We start from the raw sequence: 21,941 nt of genomic DNA on the forward strand, positions 1-21,941 counted from the left end.
AGAATACAACATATAAATGTAGGGATGCACGATATCGATTTCTTTAATCTGATAGTGATATCGATAACTTCCTGCTTCTCAAGATCGATACCGATACTAATAACCGATAATAAAACAAAATACATACATACATGGATGCACCTGGGACGTATCCTCATCAAGTCCCGACTTACGTCCCAGTAGCTACCCTCGATCAATCCCATTAGGGAAAAACCAGGGCCACACAACAGGGCCGTTCCTCCTGAACTACTCTGCCGGGACTGGGAGGTACCATTCTGGTGCGTGGAAGGACTAGGCTCTGTGGGTTGACTCCTGTCCGGGCCCCTCCTACGTCTCACCAGGTCCACTCCTGCTCTCACCAGGTCAGGCCCTGTGCGTTGCACCAGACTCCCAGCATCAGGCACTTTATTCAGGAATGGTGGATTCTCGAGCCGCAACGGTTCCGCAGGCTCGACCTTGCCCTTGGTGGTGCCGCAGGCTCCGCTTGAGGCTTGAATGGCCCTCCTAAAGGCCTCACAGTGAGTTTGTTGGGCTTCTTCCTCACGGAAGACACAGGCTGGGGCGCCAACCCATACTGCTCCGATAATAAATAATATATATATAGGCAGTGTTGTACCCAAAGAACGATAGTTCACGAACGCGTTCTCATTTGGGCTGAACGTGAACTGAACGTACTGTATTTCTGCCTGATGAACATCATTGTGAACACATTAATTTCTGGCGTGTGTGAACGTCACTTTTTCTCTTAGGATTAGCCTAGGATCCCACTAGCAGCAGCTGTCTGTTTATCATTAGCACAACCACGAACGTCCAACACATATACAATGAATTACTCACCTAATGCTGCCTGCAGGTTCCAGTTTTCATATTGTAAATATGGTCGCTAACGTGGTTTAGCGACTAGTACTTTGAGAGCTCATCCATCGTAGCTTGTTTACAAGTGAAACGGACTTCCTGTGCAGAAACTGCCTCATAAAAATAAGAGCCACTTGTATTGATTAGTCAACACTAGTTTTATTTCCACATCTACTTACAGTACGTTAACATCTCATTTGAGTGCCTGTCAGCATTCTCTAAATCCCTGTCTCTCAACTGGTGCGCAAAAAATTTTTTGGAACCACGAACTTTAGTTCAAAATGTTGAATTATGAACTATGAACTGAACTAGTTCCTTTTTAAATTTCTGAACTGTGAACTGAACTAGTTCATAAAATAAATGAACTTTCCCAACACTGTATATAGGCACATAGAGAAAAGGCCATGTACTAGTGAGCAACGGTACATTTTAAGATAGCTTTGGCCGAAGCAAATGCCTCTGGGTGCTTTGTCAGCAGATACAAACAATCACCAGATAAAACAAATACCGGTAGTCATTTAGCAGAACTGCAAGCATATGAAAATAAATATACGGTAATCTTCATAAAAGAAAGAATACATCATACAATATATTATCGGAGCTATTATAATAATAATAATCAGATTTATCAGGATGATATCATCATTTCTGATATAATAAAACCCTGTGTGTGTGTGTGTGTGTGTGTGTGTGTGTGTGTGTGTGTGTGTGTGTGTGTGTGCGCGTGTGCGTGTGCGTGTGCGTGTGCGTTTCCGTGGGTGTAGGTAGCGCCGCCATCGACGGAGAGGCACAGAATCTACTACCAGGACTCCACCATGCACATCGTGGAGAAGGGCACGCCGTTCTCGGAGCGCATCTCGGTGAACGGGACGGGCGCCACGGGGGAGCTGGTGTTGACCATCAGAGACGTGCTGCTGAGCGACGCGCTGGACTTCATCTGCGTCGTCCAGGGCCTGACCGACGGCACCGACGAGGGACTGACACAGCTCAAGGTGTTCGGTAAGAGACGCTGCTTCTCAAACACTGACACAGCTCAAGGTGTTCGGTAAGAGACGCTGCTTCTCAAACACTGCGCTGTACATGTGTTGGACGCCCCAGTTTTTTGTGTGCATTATTACTAGGCCCAACAGTGGGTTGGTAAACCGAGTAACCCAGTTTAACCCATTTGGGTTAAACTGGGTTTCAAAAACAGCAGACCTACAAGCTCTTAGTGGCGTGCTAAGAGCTTGTAGATCTGCTATTTTTCAATAGCTAAAGTATAACATAATGATTAGTTAAACACCAAAAGGGGTTCCCGTCTGGAATGGATTAACACAGAGCGCTCGTTACCACTTCCTCATTTTGGTGTAAAAAAAACAAAAAAACAAATAGGAAGTAGAGTGTTCTTCCGGGTGCTTCAAAACGCCACTGAGCAACTTCCATTGAAATAAAAATAAATAATTTTATGAATTTTAAAACGGACAATCGAAGAAAAGCATAAAATATTAGTAATTATGATGTAGTGAAAATAGCTGATGTATGTTTAAAGACATTTCATGGTTTGTTTTCATGGTGTTACCAATACATACTGCGTTCCACTGAACATAGTATACGTTCATACATAGTATAGTATAGTATTCATTAAAGAAACATGTTCTGAAAATGCACGCCACCCGCACGTCTGACCACTTTAACATGGCAGGCTTTTGAAAAGCACTGCATTAGGCTACGGACCCCCATAGACTCAGAGAGTGTACTGCATTAGGCTACGAACCCCCATAGACTCAGATAGTGTACTGCATTAGGCTATGAACCCCCATACACTCAGAGAGTGTACTGCATTAGGCTACGAACCCCCATAGACTCAGATAGTGTACTGCATTAGGCTATGAACCCCCATACACTCAGAGAGTGTACTGCATTAGGCTATGAACCCCCATAGACTCAGAGAGTGTACTGCATTAGGCTATGAACCCCCATACACAGAGAGTGTACTGCATTAGGCTATGAACCCCCATAGACTCAGATAGTGTACTGCATTAGGCTATGAACCCCCATACACAGAGAGTGTACTGCATTAGGCTATGAACCCCCATAGACTCAGAGAGTGTACTGCATTAGGCTACGAACCCCCATAGACTCAGATAGTGTACTGCATTAGGCTACGAACCCCCATAGACTCAGATAGTGTACTGCATTAGGCTATGAACCCCCATAGACTCAGATAGTGTACTGCATTAGGCTATGAACCCCCATACACTCAGAGAGTGTACTGCATTAGGCTATGAACCCCCATAGACTCAGATAGTGTACTGCATTAGGCTATGAACCCCCATACACTCAGAGAGTGTACTGCATTAGGCTATGAACCCCCATACACAGAGAGTGTACTGCATTAGGCTATGAACCCCCATACACAGAGAGTGTACTGCATTAGGCTATGAACCCCCATAGACTCAGATAGTGTACTGCATTAGGCTATGAACCCCCATACACAGAGAGTGTACTGCATTAGGCTACGAACCCCCATAGACTCAGAGAGTGTACTGCATTAGGCTACGAACCCCCATAGACTCAGAGAGTGTACTGTATTAGGCTACGAACCCCCATAGACTCAGAGAGTGTACTGCATTAGGCTATGAACCCCCATAGACTCAGAGAGTGTACTGCATTAGGCTACGAACCCCCATACACAGAGAGTGTACTGCATTAGGCTATGAACCCCCATAGACTCAGATAGTGTACTGCATTAGGCTATGAACCCCCATACACTCAGAGAGTGTACTGCATTAGGCTACGAACCCCCATAGACTCAGATAGTGTACTGCATTAGGCTACGAACCCCCATAGACTCAGATAGTGTACTGCATTAGGCTATGAACCCCCATAGACTCAGATAGTGTACTGCATTAGGCTATGAACCCCCATACACTCAGAGAGTGTACTGCATTAGGCTATGAACCCCCATAGACTCAGATAGTGTACTGCATTAGGCTATGAACCCCCATACACTCAGAGAGTGTACTGCATTAGGCTACGAACCCCCATACACAGAGAGTGTACTGCATTAGGCTATGAACCCCCATAGACTCAGATAGTGTACTGCATTAGGCTATGAACCCCCATAGACTCAGAGAGTGTACTGCATTAGGCTATGAACCCCCATACACTCAGAGAGTGTACTGCATTAGGCTACGAACCCCCATAGACTCAGATAGTGTACTGCATTAGGCTACGAACCCCCATAGACTCAGATAGTGTACTGCATTAGGCTATGAACCCCCATAGACTCAGATAGTGTACTGCATTAGGCTATGAACCCCCATACACTCAGAGAGTGTACTGCATTAGGCTATGAACCCCCATAGACTCAGATAGTGTACTGCATTAGGCTATGAACCCCCATACACTCAGAGAGTGTACTGCATTAGGCTACGAACCCCCATACACAGAGAGTGTACTGCATTAGGCTACGAACCCCCATACACAGAGAGTGTACTGCATTAGGCTACGAACCCCCATACACTCAGAGAGTGTACTGCATTAGGCTACGAACCCCCATACACTCAGAGAGTGTACTGCATTAGGCTACGAACCCCCATACACAGAGAGTGTACTGCATTAGGCTACGAACCCCCATACACAGAGAGTGTACTGCATTAGGCTACGAACCCCCATACACAGAGAGTGTACTGCATTAGGCTACGAACCCCCATACACTCAGAGAGTGTACTGCATTAGGCTATGAACCCCCATACACACAGAGAGTGTACTGCATTAGGCTACGAACCCCCATACACAGAGAGTGTACTGCATTAGGCTACGAACCCCCATACACTCAGAGAGTGTACTGCATTAGGCTACGAACCCCCATACACAGAGAGTGTACTGTATTAGGCTACGGACCCCCATCAGAGAGTGCACAAATGGAACCAAATGGAAGGGTTACCCTTTGTAGTGTTAAACTCACTGGCATGTGTACATAGTGAATGTGCGCCATCTGCAATGGACAGTTATCACATTATGTAACTAAATAGTAATGGATAATGTAGTAGACATGCTGTAGAACATGTGAGATGTAGCTGACACAGTGGTTCTTTCACAGAGACGCCGGCTTTTCCTTCCATCGAGCGGGTTCACACGGGCATCTCTGTCACGAACGAGTTCCCTTCAAAGGTAAACACTTGAAGTCTCTTCACAGTTGTGGCATCATTAGTGTGTGTATATATATATATATATATATATATATATATATATATATATATATATATATATATATATATATATATATATATATATATACACAATATTTACAGTTGTTTTATGTATTTATTTCTCTCCCCTCTCCTCTCCTCTCCTCTCCTCTCCTCTCCTCTCCTCTCCTCTCCTCTCCTCTCCTCTCCTCTCCTCTCCTCTCCTCTCCTCTCCTCTCCACAGATTGGAAGCTGTGAGGCTAAGAATGGTTTCCCCAGACCCAACATCACTTGGTACAGAGACAACACACCACTGCAGAACATTGCAAATGGTAAAACCACAGCATGAATGAAAAAGACTGACACTGTTTGTGTTCAGATGAGTAAGTGATAATAATGCATGAGGAGATGTCCTCCTCATGCACTATCAAACTTATGCCATGGCCACATACAAAGAGAGACATGTATCAATGGAGTGTAAATTCTGCCTTAAATTTGAGCATGGGTTTATGGCGTGATCACTGATTGATGATGAATGAATGGCATGCATATAAACGATGATGAAGGCTGAAAACTAGAGTTCTCAACAGGCCCACCTGTCCATTCAAACTCTAGACGGGTCCAGGGCTTGACGCTTAGCATTTTTCCAAGTAGCACGTGTGCGACAAATTATTTTAGGAGCACGATGAAAAGTTATCAAATAATGTGTTTTTGAGGGGCGCTAGCCCCTCCTATGTATACCGGTATACATAGCTTTAGTCCCCACACATCTCATGATTTGACAATAAAAGGGGAATTCAGGTCAAATGTCCACTAAATTTGTCTTTAATAAAGTGATATGAGGTAGGGCAAAATGTTATATCACAATATCTTTTGAGCAATTATCAAAATATTGATATTCATCAGGATATCATTTTTATATAATCTATATAACCAATTAGTTTTTATGCTGATAGACTATTTGTTTTTTATGCAGATAGATAGATAGATAGATAGATAGATAGATAGATAGATAGATAGATAGATAGATAGATTAATTTAATTAAGTTATTATCTATATAGCTATCTATGTTGCTCATGGATGCATGGATGGATAGACAGACTATCTGTTTTTTTATCCTGCTGTTCTATCATGTGATATTCGATGCAGGGCAAGATGCTCGATTGTGAATTAAATTGTAACATTCTCCTTGGCTTTGACTGCTTCAGACAGAACATCTGACACACATACATACAGTAGACTATTAATTTACTAAGCTGGTAACTTACTCGGCTGCCTAACGTTGCTCGTTAAGCAGGTCACACAATGGATGGACCACTGATATTTATCCAGCCAGGTCGGTGATTACTAATATCATTCATGCTGTGCAACACATGCTTTTGTAAGCGACGCTAAGGATTGTTTTGATCGATAATAATCCGTCATCTGCGCACGCGCGTGCACTCTTTATTTGTGCGTGCAGCCGTGCACAGTGTTTCTCCCGCGTTTGGTTAAAGGTTGGCGTTCGAACTTTACAAATACGTTTCGGGGACGCTATCATGCTGCGTTCGCTCTGACGCTCTGTGCTGCCTGCGAGGGAACAACAGACGCACAGCACAGAGTGCTAAAAGGGGGAGGGCCGAGGGCAGTGCGGTGGAAGCAAGGGGAACAGATCTTCAAGCTAAGGATGCATCAAGCCTCGACACGTTGTTAGCTTGTAGATCTGCTCTTTTTGGCGAACGACACCGCCGTACTACAAATATAAATGTAGGTATAGAACTGAAACTAATAGAATGTGTATTGCGGGATCAGAGCCTTAATTGTCTTCATCACGATTGAACGGTCAAATTCTGTAGTCGCACCAGTGTTACAAATTGAATTCTACAACTCGCACGGTGCTATTTTTAGTAGCATATGCGACTACCTAGTCGCACTGTCGAGCCCTGGACGGGTCTGCCCCAAAGTTGTTAGTGCACCCGGCAGCCGGCGAAAACTAGAGTTCTCAACAGGCCCGAAAATTAAGGCCCGGCCCTACCTGGGCCCTCATCAAACCCTGTACACCACCCTTAGATCTCTGTATACTGTATGGAGCTGACCTGTTCTGACATTCCATATGTTGATCTGACCTCATCAAACCCTGCCTGTACACTCAAGACATGCTCCTTATATGGCCAGTACAGAATTCATTCCATGTTGATCTGACCCCCCATGCCAAAGCGCCAGCGCTCGCCCAGCAGTCTACCGTCAACGAGGCAGATGCGTGCACGTGGGGGCGAGGTTGCTTCTCGCCCTCAGGCGTCTTACTGGTAATATTAATATAAAAACGTGTGTGTGTGTGTGTGTGTGTGTGTCTCCCAGAGGTGAACATGCTGTCCTTGGTCACGATGGAGGCCAGCGGTATGTACTCTGTGAAGAGTGACCTGAGCATGATGGTGACCAAGGAGGACAAGGACTCAGAGTTCTACTGCGAGGTTACGTACCTGGTCCCTGGAGGCACCCGCATGACGGAGACCCCCCGCATCAACATCACTGTGTACTGTGAGTCTTTACGTTACTACATCACTGTGTACTGTGAGTCTTTACGTTACTACATCACTGTGTACTGTGAGTCTTTACGTTACTACATCACTGTGTACTGTGAGTCTATATTACTACATCACTGTGTACTGTGAGTCTATACGTTACTACATCACTGTGTACTGTGAGTCTATGTTACTACATCACTGTGTACTGTGAGTCTATACGTTACTACATCACTGTGTACTGTGAGTCTATACGTTACTACATCACTGTGTACTGTGAGTCTATACGTTACTACATCACTGTGTACTGTGAGTCTATGTTACTACATCACTGTGTACTGTGAGTCTATGTTACTACATCACTGTGTACTGTGAGTCTATACGTTACTACATCACTGTGTACTGTGAGTCTATACGTTACTACATCACTGTGTACTGTGAGTCTATGTTACTACATCACTGTGTACTGCGAGTCTGTTACTACATCACTGTGTACTGTGAGTCTATGTTACTACATCACTGTGTACTGCGAGTCTGTTACTACATCACTGTGTACTGTGAGTCTATACGTTACTACATCACTGTGTACTGTGAGTCTATATTACTACATCACTGTGTACTGTGAGTCTGTTACTACATCACTGTGTACTGTGAGTCTATGTTACTACATCACTGTGTACTGTGAGTCTATATTACTACATCACTGTGTACTGTGAGTCTATGTTACTACATCACTGTGTACTGTGAGTCTGTTACTACATCACTGTGTACTGTGAGTCTATACGTTACTACATCACTGTGTACTGTGAGTCTATGTTACTACATCACTGTGTACTGTGAGTCTATGTTACTACATCACTGTGTACTGTGAGTCTATACGTTACTACATCACTGTGTACTGTGAGTCTATGTTACTACATCACTGTGTACTGCGAGTCTGTTACTACATCACTGTGTACTGTGAGTCTATGTTACTACATCACTGTGTACTGTGAGTCTATGTTACTACATCACTGTGTACTGTGAGTCTTTGTGGGGCGACTGTGGTTCAAGAGGTAGAGCAGGTCGTCCAATGATCCATGGGTCGGCGGTTCGAATCCCGGCTCCTCCTGTCTACATGTCAAAGTGTCCTTGGGCAAGACACTGAACCCCAAATTGCTCCCGATGTGCTGGTTGGTACCTTGCATGGCTTCCGCCGCAATCGGTGTATGAATGTGTATGTGAATGGGTGAATGTAATGCACAATCTATGTAAAGCGCCTTGGCTAAAAGCGCTATATAAATGCACCATTTACCATTTTACATTACTACATCACTGTGTACTGTGATAGGGCTGCAACTGTCATTTATCATTGAATCGACATGGACACCAACAAACACCAGCAAAAGGCATTCTTGGATAGTTGTGCCTGGAGCCTTGCAAGTCAGATGACTCATTTAAGCGTATTGCATCGTACAAAAGTGTGAATAATACCTATAATCTATAAGCTCCACGAGTTTGTAGATCAGTTATTTTAATATATATATATATATATATTTAATTGTTTTTTAAACTTTAGAAAGAAAGAAAGAAAGAAAAGAAAATCAATAATTGTATTAAAATGTATTATTTAAATGTTTGTTTGTAGATCAGTTATTTTAATATATATTTAATTGTTTTTTAAACTTTAGAAAGAAAGAAAGAAAGAAAAGAAAATCAATAATTGTATTAAAAAGTATTATTTTAATTGTAACACCATTGTGTACACTCAGTCTTTACATTTCAACATACAGTAACATAAACATCACTGTGTACTTTGAGTCTTTAACCCATTTTGACCGGGCACCCATTTTGGTGTCAGCATCATGTTATGCTTTAGCTATTTAAAAATAGCAGATCTACAAGCTCGTATCGCGCCACCGAGTGGCGCGATACGAGCTTGTAGGTCTGCTATTTTTGAAAAATCGAAGAGCGACTGACATTTTTAGAATCTGATCTCAGGTCAGAATGGGTTCATCAGACCAGTGTGTGTCCGGCGGAAACCTCGTATGAATCTGATCTCAGGTCAGAATGGGTTAATATTACAACATCATACAAAGCATCAGTCTATACTGTACATTTGTCTGTACTGTGTCTTGTATGCATATCACTGAACACTATGAAACCGTAACCGTGTGTTATTTGACCATATATATACAGTTCCCACTACGTCCATCAGCGTGTGGGTGGATTCCCCTAAAGGGGACGTCAAAGAAGGTGACACGGTGGAGCTTCAGTGTCGTGGTGACGGGAACCCCCAGCCCCCCCTGTCCTTCTATCATGGAGATGTAAGATGTGTGTGTGTGTGTGTGTGTGTGTGTGTGTGTGTGTGTGTGTGTGTGTGTGTGTGTGTGTGTGTGTGTGTGTGTGTGTGTGTGTGTGTGCGTGTGTGCGTGTGTGTGTGTGCGTGTGCGTGCGCGTGTGAAAAATGTATGTTGCTGTATCACTGGTGCTCACAACCATTTCACGTCAATTACGCCCCAAAATGAACACACTCCCCCCACCCCTGCCCAGAAGTAAAGATTTGCAATAATTGCATATATACTAGCTCATTGTACAAGATCTTGTAGATCTGTAGAAGTATGAAATATCTGAGAAATGACACAGATGCTATCCCGGTCTCAAGCCTAATGGGTTAAAGCCCGTTTTGACGCTACAAGCCTACTGCAGATGCTATAAGCCTACTGCTTGTAGCATCTGCCACATCTGTGACACGCCGTAGATCGGCTATATTCGCTGAGCGACACCGTTATACGGCTGTTGGGTAGTTGAGCATTTGGGTAGTTGAGCAGTTGGGTAGTTGAGTTGTAGCAGGTTTCATTAACCGTGCCCATGCTGGCTTTTTCTATTTCCGTTGCCTCGTATGTTGGAAAGTGTATGAATGTATTTATTATCGATTGTATTGTTCTGTGTGTCCCCTTCCCCCCAGCTCATGGCACTCGGTAAACAAATCAATTAACACACTTTTATGCTGTGTTCAAGCTACAATTACATTTCAATAGAAGCCAGCTACATGAAGATACACACTGGCGTGCGTCACTTTTGACGGCCGCTACAAAAAGCTAAAAAATCGAATTGAGCTGACTTCAACTTCACACTTGCAATTACAAAGCTACAAAACGAACCATGCCATTTCAGATTTATGCGGTGGCTATTCATGAATACCAGATCTACACGCTCACAGCGTGTCACTTCGTGCCGTGCTGCAAGCTTGTACATTGCTATATTTTTGGAAATGTTTGAAAAATCTCGAAAGTGGGAGAACCACTTATTTAGAAGGAATCTGTAGAATCGGCCTCAGGTCTTAATGGGTGTTCCCTCTCTACAGGGGGAGGGGAAAAAAAGTCATCGAAACAAGGAAAAGTAAACAATAAATACAACTCCATTGTAACACAATGTTATTTTTGAGTGGTGCAACCACTCCAAGGAACAGCAATGTCCGTGTTCATATAGTATATGAGCACCAGTATGACTGACTACCAGAAACAGAGAGAGTGAGATAGTATTAGTGCTGCAGTGTTGCCTGCTAATGAGAGAGAGAGAGAGAGAGGAGAGGAGGGGGGGGGGGAGGGGAGTTGCACCAATCAGTTCACACTTGTCATTTTGTGAAAAGTAACACATTCCAGTGACGATATTGTATGTTCAAAGACTAAACAAGGCCTGCTTGTTGTCACGGTCACTTTTTAGGAGGAGAAGACTGCGGACTCTAACGGTGTCCTGGTGTTGAAGGGCGCGTCCAGAGCAGACAGCGGCACCTACAAGTGTGAGTCGTGGGATTTCGACACCGACGTCCAGACCATGGGAAACACCACGCTGATGGTCAACTGTAAGGACTGTGCTTATACGCCTTTTATCTACATACAGTTAATTAAAGCTACAAACTGGGACTTATTTGAATGAATAAAGCACTATGTTAATACAATATAACTAGTGTAGTCACTAGCACAGTGGTTCCCAAACGTTTCAGGTCGAGACCCAAAAAAGAGATTAGACGTTTGCCCGGGGCCCGAACTAGTGAAAATAGCAGATCTGTAGATAGATCGATTTTCACTACTTTCACTACAAATGTATGGAATTTGTTTGACTTTTCTTTGATTTCTCCACAAAATTACTGAACAATTTTGCTTTTTTGGGCATGTTTTTTGAAAATGTTGTGAAATAACAATGATTAAAAATGAAATGCAGGAAACGAAAACTAAAGTGGTGGGTCCCCCGACCCACTGTTTGGGAACCACTCTGCACTAGCAAGGCAGTGGGTGGAGATGGTCTCCCTACCCGCCATTTAGACCAGTGGTTCCCAAACTGTTCATATCGAGACCCAAAAGAGAGATTAGACATTTGCCCGAGACTCAAACTAGTGAAAATAGCAATCTACAAGTGCACAACGTGGCGCAAGCTTTTTTTTTTTACTCGAGTGTCTGTCTCTCTCTCTCTCTCTCTCTCTCTCTCTCTCTCTTGTTTACATGTATAATGTATAGATTTGGATCCTGCTGTGGTGGATCCTGAAGTTCGCACGTTGTCCCTGGGTGAGGGGATGACGGCAACCTGTAATGCCCTCTCCTCTCTGCATACTAAAACTGCCTGGTTTAAGGTTAGTGACCACACACACACACACACACACACACACACACTGTGACATCTCCAGGTTTACATTCACTTGTTCTCTTGTTTTGAAACCTACCAGACGTGCAAGCATAAGCGCACAGATGCTGATTTTCGATCTAACGTAATCGATGGAAAATAAATGACGAGATATCTCGTCCACTCGCCTCTCGTTGAAAAACAATTACTTTGCCAGTCGGAAAAGGCATTTGTTTTTCTCAACCTCAAATGTTAAAGATTGAGTGCAGTGATTTTTGTATTTTCTTTCTAAGGTTTTGCATGTGTTTATGAGGTGACAGTACTTCATTAGACCTCTTGGTGTGGTTGTTATGTGCCAGTCAAACGTGCCAATGAAAAAACTGTGATATAGTGACATCACAATATCATCCCCTCCCCTAATCCATCCCCCTTCATCATACAACCACAGCTGTGGGTGCGGCTTCAGTTCAGGTGGATCATCACCCATCACCACCCACCAGGCAACCCAGGCATAATGAACTGGTGGGCGTGTCCACATAAAAACAAAATGTTAACAAATACTGTACACTTTTCCCCTACTTATTTAATAATAATACCCGATGATCATGTTTTAGGGTGAAACCCCCCCCCCCACGGCAGGCCATCTTTAAGAATGTGATTTTGCGCGTGTGTGTGTGTGTGTGTGTGTGTAGAATGGACAGCAGGTTCACAAAGGCCACACTCTGACACTGAAGAACGCCATGTTTGACACTGCAGGGACCTATGAGTGTGTGATCACTGTCTCCAGCATGGAGAGCATGGAGACCAGTGAGACCCTCCGTGTGTTTGTACAGGGTGAGTTTTCATGCACAATATCTGTGTGTTCCTGTGTTTCTTTGCTCGTTTTTATTTCATTTTTCTCTAAATGACATTTTGTCTATAAAACTGGCTTGGGACGACGTGCGTCAACGTGCAACAAGACATATCACACCGCAGGGACAACGGTGAAACCGTCTCGACCCTTTGGTGTGGTTAGGGCTTAAAAGCTCCCAACACGACACAACGCAATGCATTGTTAGCTACTTTTGCAATTTTTTAAAGTGTAAAGTAGAACGTCAGTACTGTAGTTAAAACAGCCTCCCTCCCTGACAACCCTCTCACCTTTGCTAATCAAAATCAGAATCTTCTTTATTGTCACAATACAGTTTTACATGTAAACTAGAAAAAGTGCCCTACTGGGCACAGGTCTCCACCAGGATGAGCAGATGTGAAGAATTCCAGGCAAAGGTTTTTCCTTGGCCTCTAGGGAGTTGGCATACAAAGTTATCCACAGATCCGTGCAGTTAGAGGTAAAAACACTTTTCGGCCAGTTATAGCGCCACCTTGAGGCTGAGTTGAAATTGTTCATGTGGCATTTCGTCCTCTGCCTAGTGGGAATGTGGGTGCACAATTTCACGGAAATCACGCGATGTGTTCATGATTTGCAGCATTTTGTTTGAAACTGAGCACTCCTGTGAACTTTGGAAGCCAATCTTAACCAATCAGGATGGAGTCTGAGAAATCTGAAAGACCGGTTTCGTTGAATGGCTCTAGAGAGACTGTGTACCAATTTGCGTGATGTTTGGACAAAATCTGTAGGTGTACTGTGCAAAAACTTGTTTTGCACAAAGCGGCCTCCTGGTGGCGCTATAACAGGCCGTTCTGGAAATCTGAAAGACTGGTTTCGTTGAATGGCTCTAGAGAGACTGTGTACCAATTTGCGTGATGTTTGGACAAAATCTGTAGGTGTACTGTGCAAAAACTTGTTTTGCACAAAGCGGCCTCTTGGTGGCGCTATAACAGGCCGTTCTGGAAAGTTTGGGGCAGAGGTTCATCGTTGGCATCCAGGGAGTGTGTGTGCAAAATTTGGCATCGACCGGGTTAACGGTGGCCGAGATTAGCTGCTAACGGACACACACACACACACACACACACGGACACACGGACGGACGGAGTGCAAAACATACTCTCCCCCTAGCCTTCGGCTGGTGGAGACAAAAAGTGGGTGAAATGTATGTGCATAGTTCCCGTTATTTTTCCAAGAAAAATAATAGAAAGGGAAGAAGAAAGTTTGAGCGCTTTTACCACAAAAAAGTTAATGGTTTCAGATAATTTAGAAGCCTGTTTCACAAACAGTACACTCGTAGGGTCAATCAGCTTATCTTATTTACAATACAAGTAAGGGGTTTTCAGATAATTACAAGCTGGTCAGTGCTCACAAATGGCACAACCGTAGGGTCCCTCGCTAACTCCTCTCTCCTGCCTCCTCCCTCCAGGTCCACCAGAGATCAGGGAGCCACAGAACACGCCCATCGAGGAGCATTTGGAGAAGACGGTGAACCTGAGCTGCCATGCCAGGGGTTACCCTGTCCCCAGCATCTCCTGGAGCTCCTCTGATGCACAGGTACAGCTCTATAGCAGTGCACGCTTCTCAAACCTTGGACCCCCATAACCCTCTGAGTTACAGACCTGTAAGGGTCCATTTGGAACCCAGTCAAGGAGCCCTGAGGGTCCCTGGACCTCACTTTGACAACTTATTGGTTGTCTTCTAGCAATACCTTTAGCAATAGCTAAAGAAAAGCTAAGAAAAATTACGCATTTAATCGCACCTTAGTTTTAACCGTGGAACGTTTCTCACTGGGCGTGTTTCAAAAGTACTGAATAGGCTGCTGCACGCCTGCACAGCAGCACTCCACAGCTCCGTCAGTCAGACAACAACAAAGCCCAAATGAATCAATGAATGAAGAAGCCGCTTATATCGTGTGTGTGTGTTGTCACGACTATGGTCGTGTGTGGTTATGATTAATTATGAGTGTTATGAGTTATGAGTGTTATTTTGGATTATAAACTTATATATATGTTTATTGCTAATATTATATATATATGGTGGTATTGTTATGTATATGGAATTATCGTAGATGTCTTCTAATATATATATATCTATACCTGAGCAGCAGTTACGTTATGAACCTGTATTAGACTACCTCTCCTCCCATGCAGAGTATACTAATGGGTCTTCAGACAGAATGATTGTCATCAGCTGTGTGTCTGGGGTACTCCTGTTGGCCATGACAGTGGAGGCCTGATCATCCTCCCTGATTGGCTGACGGTCACGTGAGGGAGCTAACGACCGTAGCTCTCACACTACTAAGCCCATTCACCCCCAGACAGGCACTGGGGAAACATCTTCCAGGGTCTTTCCCCCATCCGTCGTATTACTGTCGCACCAACTGTTTTGCCTTATTTTGTGAAGTTGAACATTTGTTTAGAGACGTTATTTCCCTTCGGAAAGGAATAACTTTATAGTTTTGTTTTGAGATCCGTTTATTGTATTTCCTTTTGAGTTAAGAGCCATTCATTTGTAAACTTGTCGATTATCTTAATTTATTCATCATACTTCTGAATAAATTCTTGTATTAAGACCTTGGTTTCCGTTTCTCCTCCATATGTTGCATTACCTTTTACCCCTAGACATATAGTTTTGTAACAGTGTGTGTGTGTGTGTGTGTGTGTGTGTGTGTGTGTGTGTGTGTGTGTGTGCGTGTCAGGTCCTCAAGTCGGTGTCCCACAAGGCGACGGAGGACGCCATCCACAGCGTGGTCAGTGTCAAGGTCACGTCTGACATCACAGCATTCTGCAACGCCTCCAACGACCACGGCTCTGAAGCCGTTTCCTTCAGCATCAAAGCCAGTGAGTTCCTGTATGCCCTTCCTGTGTGTGTGTGTGTGTGCGTGAGTGCGTGCGTGCGTGCGTGTCTTCATCTCCCTTCCTTTCCCTCTCATCTTTATCTATAGAGATCTGCACTAAAATACTTCTCTAAAAGCAGTGGTTCCCAACCCCCCTGAGAGTGGCCCCCCACACGTGCATGTGCACACAAACTTGAGCGCACACATGAACAGACACACACAGACACTTTTTTCAAACAAATAACCACCACCACGAGACCTATATACCGTACTTTAGCAAATAGTAAAAAAAGGCTTTGACTATTTCTCACTAATTTGCACAGTAAACTGCAATGACCAATAATGACCCATGTATCGGTTGGGGAACCACTCCTCTGGACGTATGAGAATGAATGATGTGAAAATGGCGTTTCACCCTAATGTACCACCCCTGGTGTCTACTGTACCACCCCTGGTGTCTACTGTACCATCCCTGGTGTCTACTGTACCACCCCTGGTGTCTACTGTACCATCCCTGGTGTCTACTGTACCATCCCTGGTGTCTACTCTACCATCCCTGGTGTCTACTGTACCATCCCTGGTGTCTACTGTACCATCCCTGGTGTATACTGTACCAACCCTGGTGTCTACTGTACCAACCCTGGTGTCTACTGTACCATCCCTGGTGTCTACTGTACCATCCCTGGTGTCTACTGTACCATCCCTGGTGTCTACTGTACCATCCCTGGTGTCTACTGTACCAACCCTGGTGTCTACTGTACCACCCCTGGTGTCTACTGTACCATCCCTGGTGTCTACTGTACCATCCCTGGTGTCTACTGTACCATCCCTGGTGTCTACTGTACCATCCCTGGTGTCTACTGTACCACCCCTGGTGTCTACTGTACCATCCCTGGTGTCTACTGTACCATCCCTGGTGTCTACTCTACCATCCCTGGTGTCTACTGTACCATCCCTGGTGTCTACTGTACCAACCCTGGTGTCTACTGTACCAACCCTGGTGTCTACTGTACCATCCCTGGTGTCTACTGTACCATCCCTGGTGTCTACTGTACCATCCCTGGTGTCTACTGTACCATCCCTGGTGTCTACTGTACCAACCCTGGTGTCTACTGTACCATCCCTGGTGTCTACTGTACCACCCCTGGTGTCTACTGTACCACCCCTGGTGTCTACTGTACCACCCCTGGTGTCTACTGTACCACCCCTGGTGTCTACTGTACCACCCCTGGTGTCTACTGTACCACCCCTGGTGTCTACTGTACCATCCCTGGTGTCTACTGTACCATCCCTGGTGTATACTGTACCAACCCTGGTGTCTACTGTACCAACCCTGGTGTCTACTGTACCATCCCTGGTGTCTACTGTACCATCCCTGGTGTCTACTGTACCATCCCTGGTGTCTACTGTACCATCCCTGGTGTCTACTGTACCAACCCTGGTGTCTACTGTACCACCCCTGGTGTCTACTGTACCATCCCTGGTGTCTACTGTACCATCCCTGGTGTCTACTGTACCATCCCTGGTGTCTACTGTACCATCCCTGGTGTCTACTGTACCACCCCTGGTGTCTACTGTACCATCCCTGGTGTCTACTGTACCATCCCTGGTGTCTACTCTACCATCCCTGGTGTCTACTGTACCATCCCTGGTGTCTACTGTACCAACCCTGGTGTCTACTGTACCAACCCTGGTGTCTACTGTACCATCCCTGGTGTCTACTGTACCATCCCTGGTGTCTACTGTACCATCCCTGGTGTCTACTGTACCATCCCTGGTGTCTACTGTACCAACCCTGGTGTCTACTGTACCATCCCTGGTGTCTACTGTACCACCCCTGGTGTCTACTGTACCACCCCTGGTGTCTACTGTACCACCCCTGGTGTCTACTGTACCACCCCTGGTGTCTACTGTACCACCCCTGGTGTCTACTGTACCATCCCTGGTGTCTACTGTACCATCCCTGGTGTCTACTGTACCATCCCTGGTGTTCCCCTCAGCGTGTAGAGTAGGAGAGTAGCGACACACTTTGATCTCGCTGCAAAGCGGGAGCCTATGGGCTATAGTTCCAAACATTGCTCCTATGGCTGGAACTATCCCATTGAGCACTTCCTCATTCCATTATTACAATGGGAGTCAACACTCTCTTACTATATTACTCTGCCCCTACTGTACCAACCCTGGTGTTGCTAACATGAAGTTCCCCTACTGTACCAACCCTGGTGTTGCTAACATGAAGTTCCCCTACAGTACCAACCCTGGTGTTGCTAACATGAAGTTCCCCTACTGTACCAACCCTGGTGTTGCTAACATGAAGTTCCCCTACAGTACCAACCCTGGTGTTCCTAACATGAAGTTCCCCGTGTCCTTTTTGTGTGTTTTCCCTCTACCCATTCATAGTTAAACTTACCACCAAACCAGCGTCCACTACCACTACTAGTACAACCAGCAGCACCTCCACCGCCACAGGTAAGGCCCGGCCCCTTATCGCCCTGCGCTGCCGGCCTACATGTCCTCGCTTATATATATATATATATATATATATATATATATATATACGGTACAGAGATCCGTAGAATACGTTATAATGAATTCAATGACAATGAATTAATTTGTGTTGCACTGCTACACAGTGTGTTACAGAACAAGGTTACACAAGCTGCAAACAGCAAGGCACAGAGTACAATAACAACAGAATGTCATATAGTCTGACAGAGAAAACAAGTTCGAGGTTTTTGAGCTATCTAATCATGGGCAATTCAACTTAACCATTGTGGTTGATCCCGAGGAGTCCCTCAGGGCTCTATTCTAGTGTATTTTCTGTCTACCCACTATGGGGCGAGAGACCTTAGACTCTCGGAGATTGACAATGTCAGAATCGATAAAATACCGTACATCTACGAGAGTCTAAATCTTAGGCTATGTCCAGTCCATGCATGGTGCTTTTTACCCTTTTGGTGATGCTTGGAAGCAGGCGCTGTGTTAAAATGGTTGCAAACTGAAACTGCACAAGTGCTGCCTTGTAATGCGCCTCAGGGAAATAAGGAACCTTAGGCCACAGAGGTGATGTGGAATGTAGTGCAACGTCAAGTGCCTGCATGTTGTCTGTAGCACTTTTGACCCTTTGCGGCCCAACATTAAATGTTGCTATTTTAACTGTAGATGTTTTTAATGTAATGCTCACATTTAAATCAGTCAGTGGGTTGAGTTGTTTATCGTTTCAATGACATTGGATGCTAAATGTGTTTATAGGTCTGGCCCTGTGGCCATGGAATCACATAATATGCAAACACACAATTTCGTATTTCGCTATTTTGAGAATTGGACGGGCAGGTCCATGGCATATGCATGAAAATCAACCAAAGGATTATATGAAATTACAACTTACATTGTTAATGAACCTATTTCGAAACACACAAATGAAAGGTGAACAAATAATTTAAATCTCAGGAAATACAGAGTACAGTAGCCTTAGTTCTGACTATTGGGAAATGGATAATGATGTTCATTAAGCTTAACCATAGTACCCTTATTAGGCGATTTAAAGCCTTCAATATATCCACTTGCTGTGTTTTTCTATGAGTCAAGCTGAAAGAATGGCTGAGAAAATAACCCAGCTGGCTTAAGCAATTATGATTGTGACATCATTGAAAGGACATTACGCTGTGGCTGAGCTTTAGACTAATTGAAACCAACACATGTGCAGCTGGGTTTCCAGTGATAATGTCTTGTAAGTTGTATACAGTAGCTGTTAGGTGTTGTGTTGTGTTGGTCTGTTAACAGTGGGAGTTCAAAAACGGGTCTCCCGCATGGAAAGCCGACAGCTTACCCACTAGCCTAAAGGGGAATTCCCCCATGGCCAGGGGAGAGATTAGGCTTTTTTGGTCAGCCACTCGGCTACACCATGACAATGGCTTCTATTTCAACCTGCTGTTAAAGGGAGATTGTTGTCTCCATTCGTTTGAAATCCCCATTGATGATGTCACTGGTAGGCACGTTTCTGAACTTTCTCTCCTCAGAGTGAGTAGACAGAAATGGGCATATAAGTTATATGAAGATAGGTTGAAGATTGGCCCTCTACACTAAAGTGTCTTTGCCAAAAAGAGATTTGGCATGTGTGCGTGCGTGTGCTCTCATTCCATAGCAGCTGCATTATTATTGCCTGGAGGAGACAATAAGTGACTAAATAGAAGAAATGAGTAGAATGAATGAAGGACAACACTACAACATGGTGCCTCTCATTTTGTTTGTGTTCCTTCCTGCGAGTTCAGAGGAGAGTGTTATGATTTACCGATAATGCAATGGAATGAGAGCACACACACACACACACACACACACACACACACACACACACACACACACACCCTCACACACACACACACACACACACACACACACACACACACACACACACACACACACACACACACACACACACACACGTATATGAGTGAAACTGTAGAAGGCAGCTGACGTTTACAATGCACTCACAGAAAGTCTCCTGACTCCCATTACGGCCAGTTCTCTCTCTCTCTCTCCCTCTCTCTCTCTCTCTCTCTCTCTCTCTCTGTCTCTCTCTCTCTCTCTCTCTCTCTCTCTCACACACACACACACACACACACACACACACACACACACACACACACACACACACACACACACACACACACACACACACACACACATTTGAGGTTGTTGTTTCTTCCCAATGAGATTATACGGGCTCATTCGGTTGGCCTGCTCCTGGAAATGACCATGGTGTTACTGGCCAGACCCAGCATCATGAACCATTACACTCTAATCACTGATTAGATTGTATCCTAAAAGACTAAGATTAAGCTCATTAAAAAACAAACAAACAAACAACACCTGCACCCTAGTGTCCCTATTCTGGGGTTCAGCAATAATAGCAGATCTGCAAGCTCACCACGCCGCACAACACAAGACGTTGTGATCTTGCAGATTGTTTGTTTTTTGGCTAAGAGATTTTGTGTAGTGTGGAAAAATGGAGTGGACCAGCTGTATAGCGCCCTGGGAGGTCAGATCAGTATAGAGTTTCTGTGGCTGTTTTTTTTTTATGTGTTTTTTTTATTATCCATATGAATTATGCCTCAATACATTTGAGTCATTAAATATCCCTGCTGGCTCACTGACAGTGTAATTCTGTGGTTTTTCTCAGTCACATCGCCAACAGTCTCAGTCACATCGCCAACAGTCTCAGTAAAATCGCCGACAGTTTCAGTCAAAACGCCAACCGTTTCAGTCAAAACGCCAACCGTTTCGCCGGAAAAAGTCAAGAAAGGTTTGTTGAGCCGTTGAAAATCTCTCAGTTTCCTGTCGAAGACAAAAGCACGGCCGCACCTTCTTTCTCTCCACAGCACCCCCCCACCCCTCCTTCTGCCCCGCCCACCGTTCCTGCTCTTCGTCATCATCATCATTATGTGCATGTCACGCTATTACAGTACGCTATTCTCCTGTAGAAGACTGGATTTACCTCAGTCCTACAGTATAATACTCCATCGCACGACTGTGTCAATCTACAAGTTACACCATCGTGCAGTGGTTTATAAATCACGCTTTTCACTGCATACTTTTCCTTTCTTCACGGTGCTATTGACAGTCTAAGTTAATGATCTGTTTGCACCACACGCACCAATGCACTGCACAACCCTGCTGCTCGCAGCCTTATGAGAGGAAAGACGAAATCTTGTTGCAACACTGACCACATGGCGACACTCGGTGTTGCCTAACGCCGTCTGTGGCAACTCCAGTCAGCAGACGGTTGAGGGAGAAGCCAGCGACTTATGGCAAGTCATTAGGGGACATTGTCAACGTTTTATTTGTTTGTTTGTCTTTATTAGAAATGTCCACGTTCATCTTGTTGCCCTTGGGAGTTACAAAGCACACAAGAAAACTTGTATAAATTGTTCAGTATTTGCTCATCTGCTCTAAGCCCTTTAAAATGTAAAGGATTTCAAGAAAACAGTTGGAACATATTCATATAAACATGGCATATTTTAGATGGTAAAAATAATAGTCTGAATTTCTGAAATTAAATAAAATGTCTGAAAAATATTTTGTCACTTAATATTCAAATTGACATACAGTA

The 21,941-nt window shown here is 44.4% G+C and overlaps 1 protein-coding gene across 5 annotated transcripts in view; it reads left to right on the forward strand.

Annotated features, from left to right (window-relative positions):
- Window positions 1-21,941, forward strand: part of mcamb (melanoma cell adhesion molecule b) — an 86,184-nt gene that overhangs the window by 56,265 nt on the left and 7,978 nt on the right. For 2 of the 5 annotated variants that reach the window (XM_083773636.1, XM_083773638.1), the window contains exons 3-14: window positions 1,620-1,854; window positions 4,940-5,010; window positions 5,272-5,359; window positions 7,366-7,545; window positions 9,708-9,835; window positions 11,235-11,373; window positions 12,026-12,138; window positions 12,821-12,962; window positions 14,423-14,550; window positions 15,695-15,836; window positions 18,233-18,301; window positions 21,012-21,134. In XM_083773636.1, the coding sequence (XP_083629762.1) occupies window positions 1,620-1,854; window positions 4,940-5,010; window positions 5,272-5,359; window positions 7,366-7,545; window positions 9,708-9,835; window positions 11,235-11,373; window positions 12,026-12,138; window positions 12,821-12,962; window positions 14,423-14,550; window positions 15,695-15,836; window positions 18,233-18,301; window positions 21,012-21,134 (1,558 nt within the window). The remainder of the gene's footprint in view (window positions 1-1,619; window positions 1,855-4,939; window positions 5,011-5,271; window positions 5,360-7,365; window positions 7,546-9,707; window positions 9,836-11,234; window positions 11,374-12,025; window positions 12,139-12,820; window positions 12,963-14,422; window positions 14,551-15,694; window positions 15,837-18,232; window positions 18,302-21,011; window positions 21,135-21,941) is intronic. The other 3 variants (XM_083773637.1, XM_083773639.1, XM_083773640.1) reach the window with 3 other exon arrangements.

This window comes from Protomyctophum parallelum, assembly GCF_964188405.1.
Source record: "Protomyctophum parallelum genome assembly, chromosome: 9".
NCBI lineage: Eukaryota > Metazoa > Chordata > Actinopteri > Myctophiformes > Myctophidae > Protomyctophum > Protomyctophum parallelum.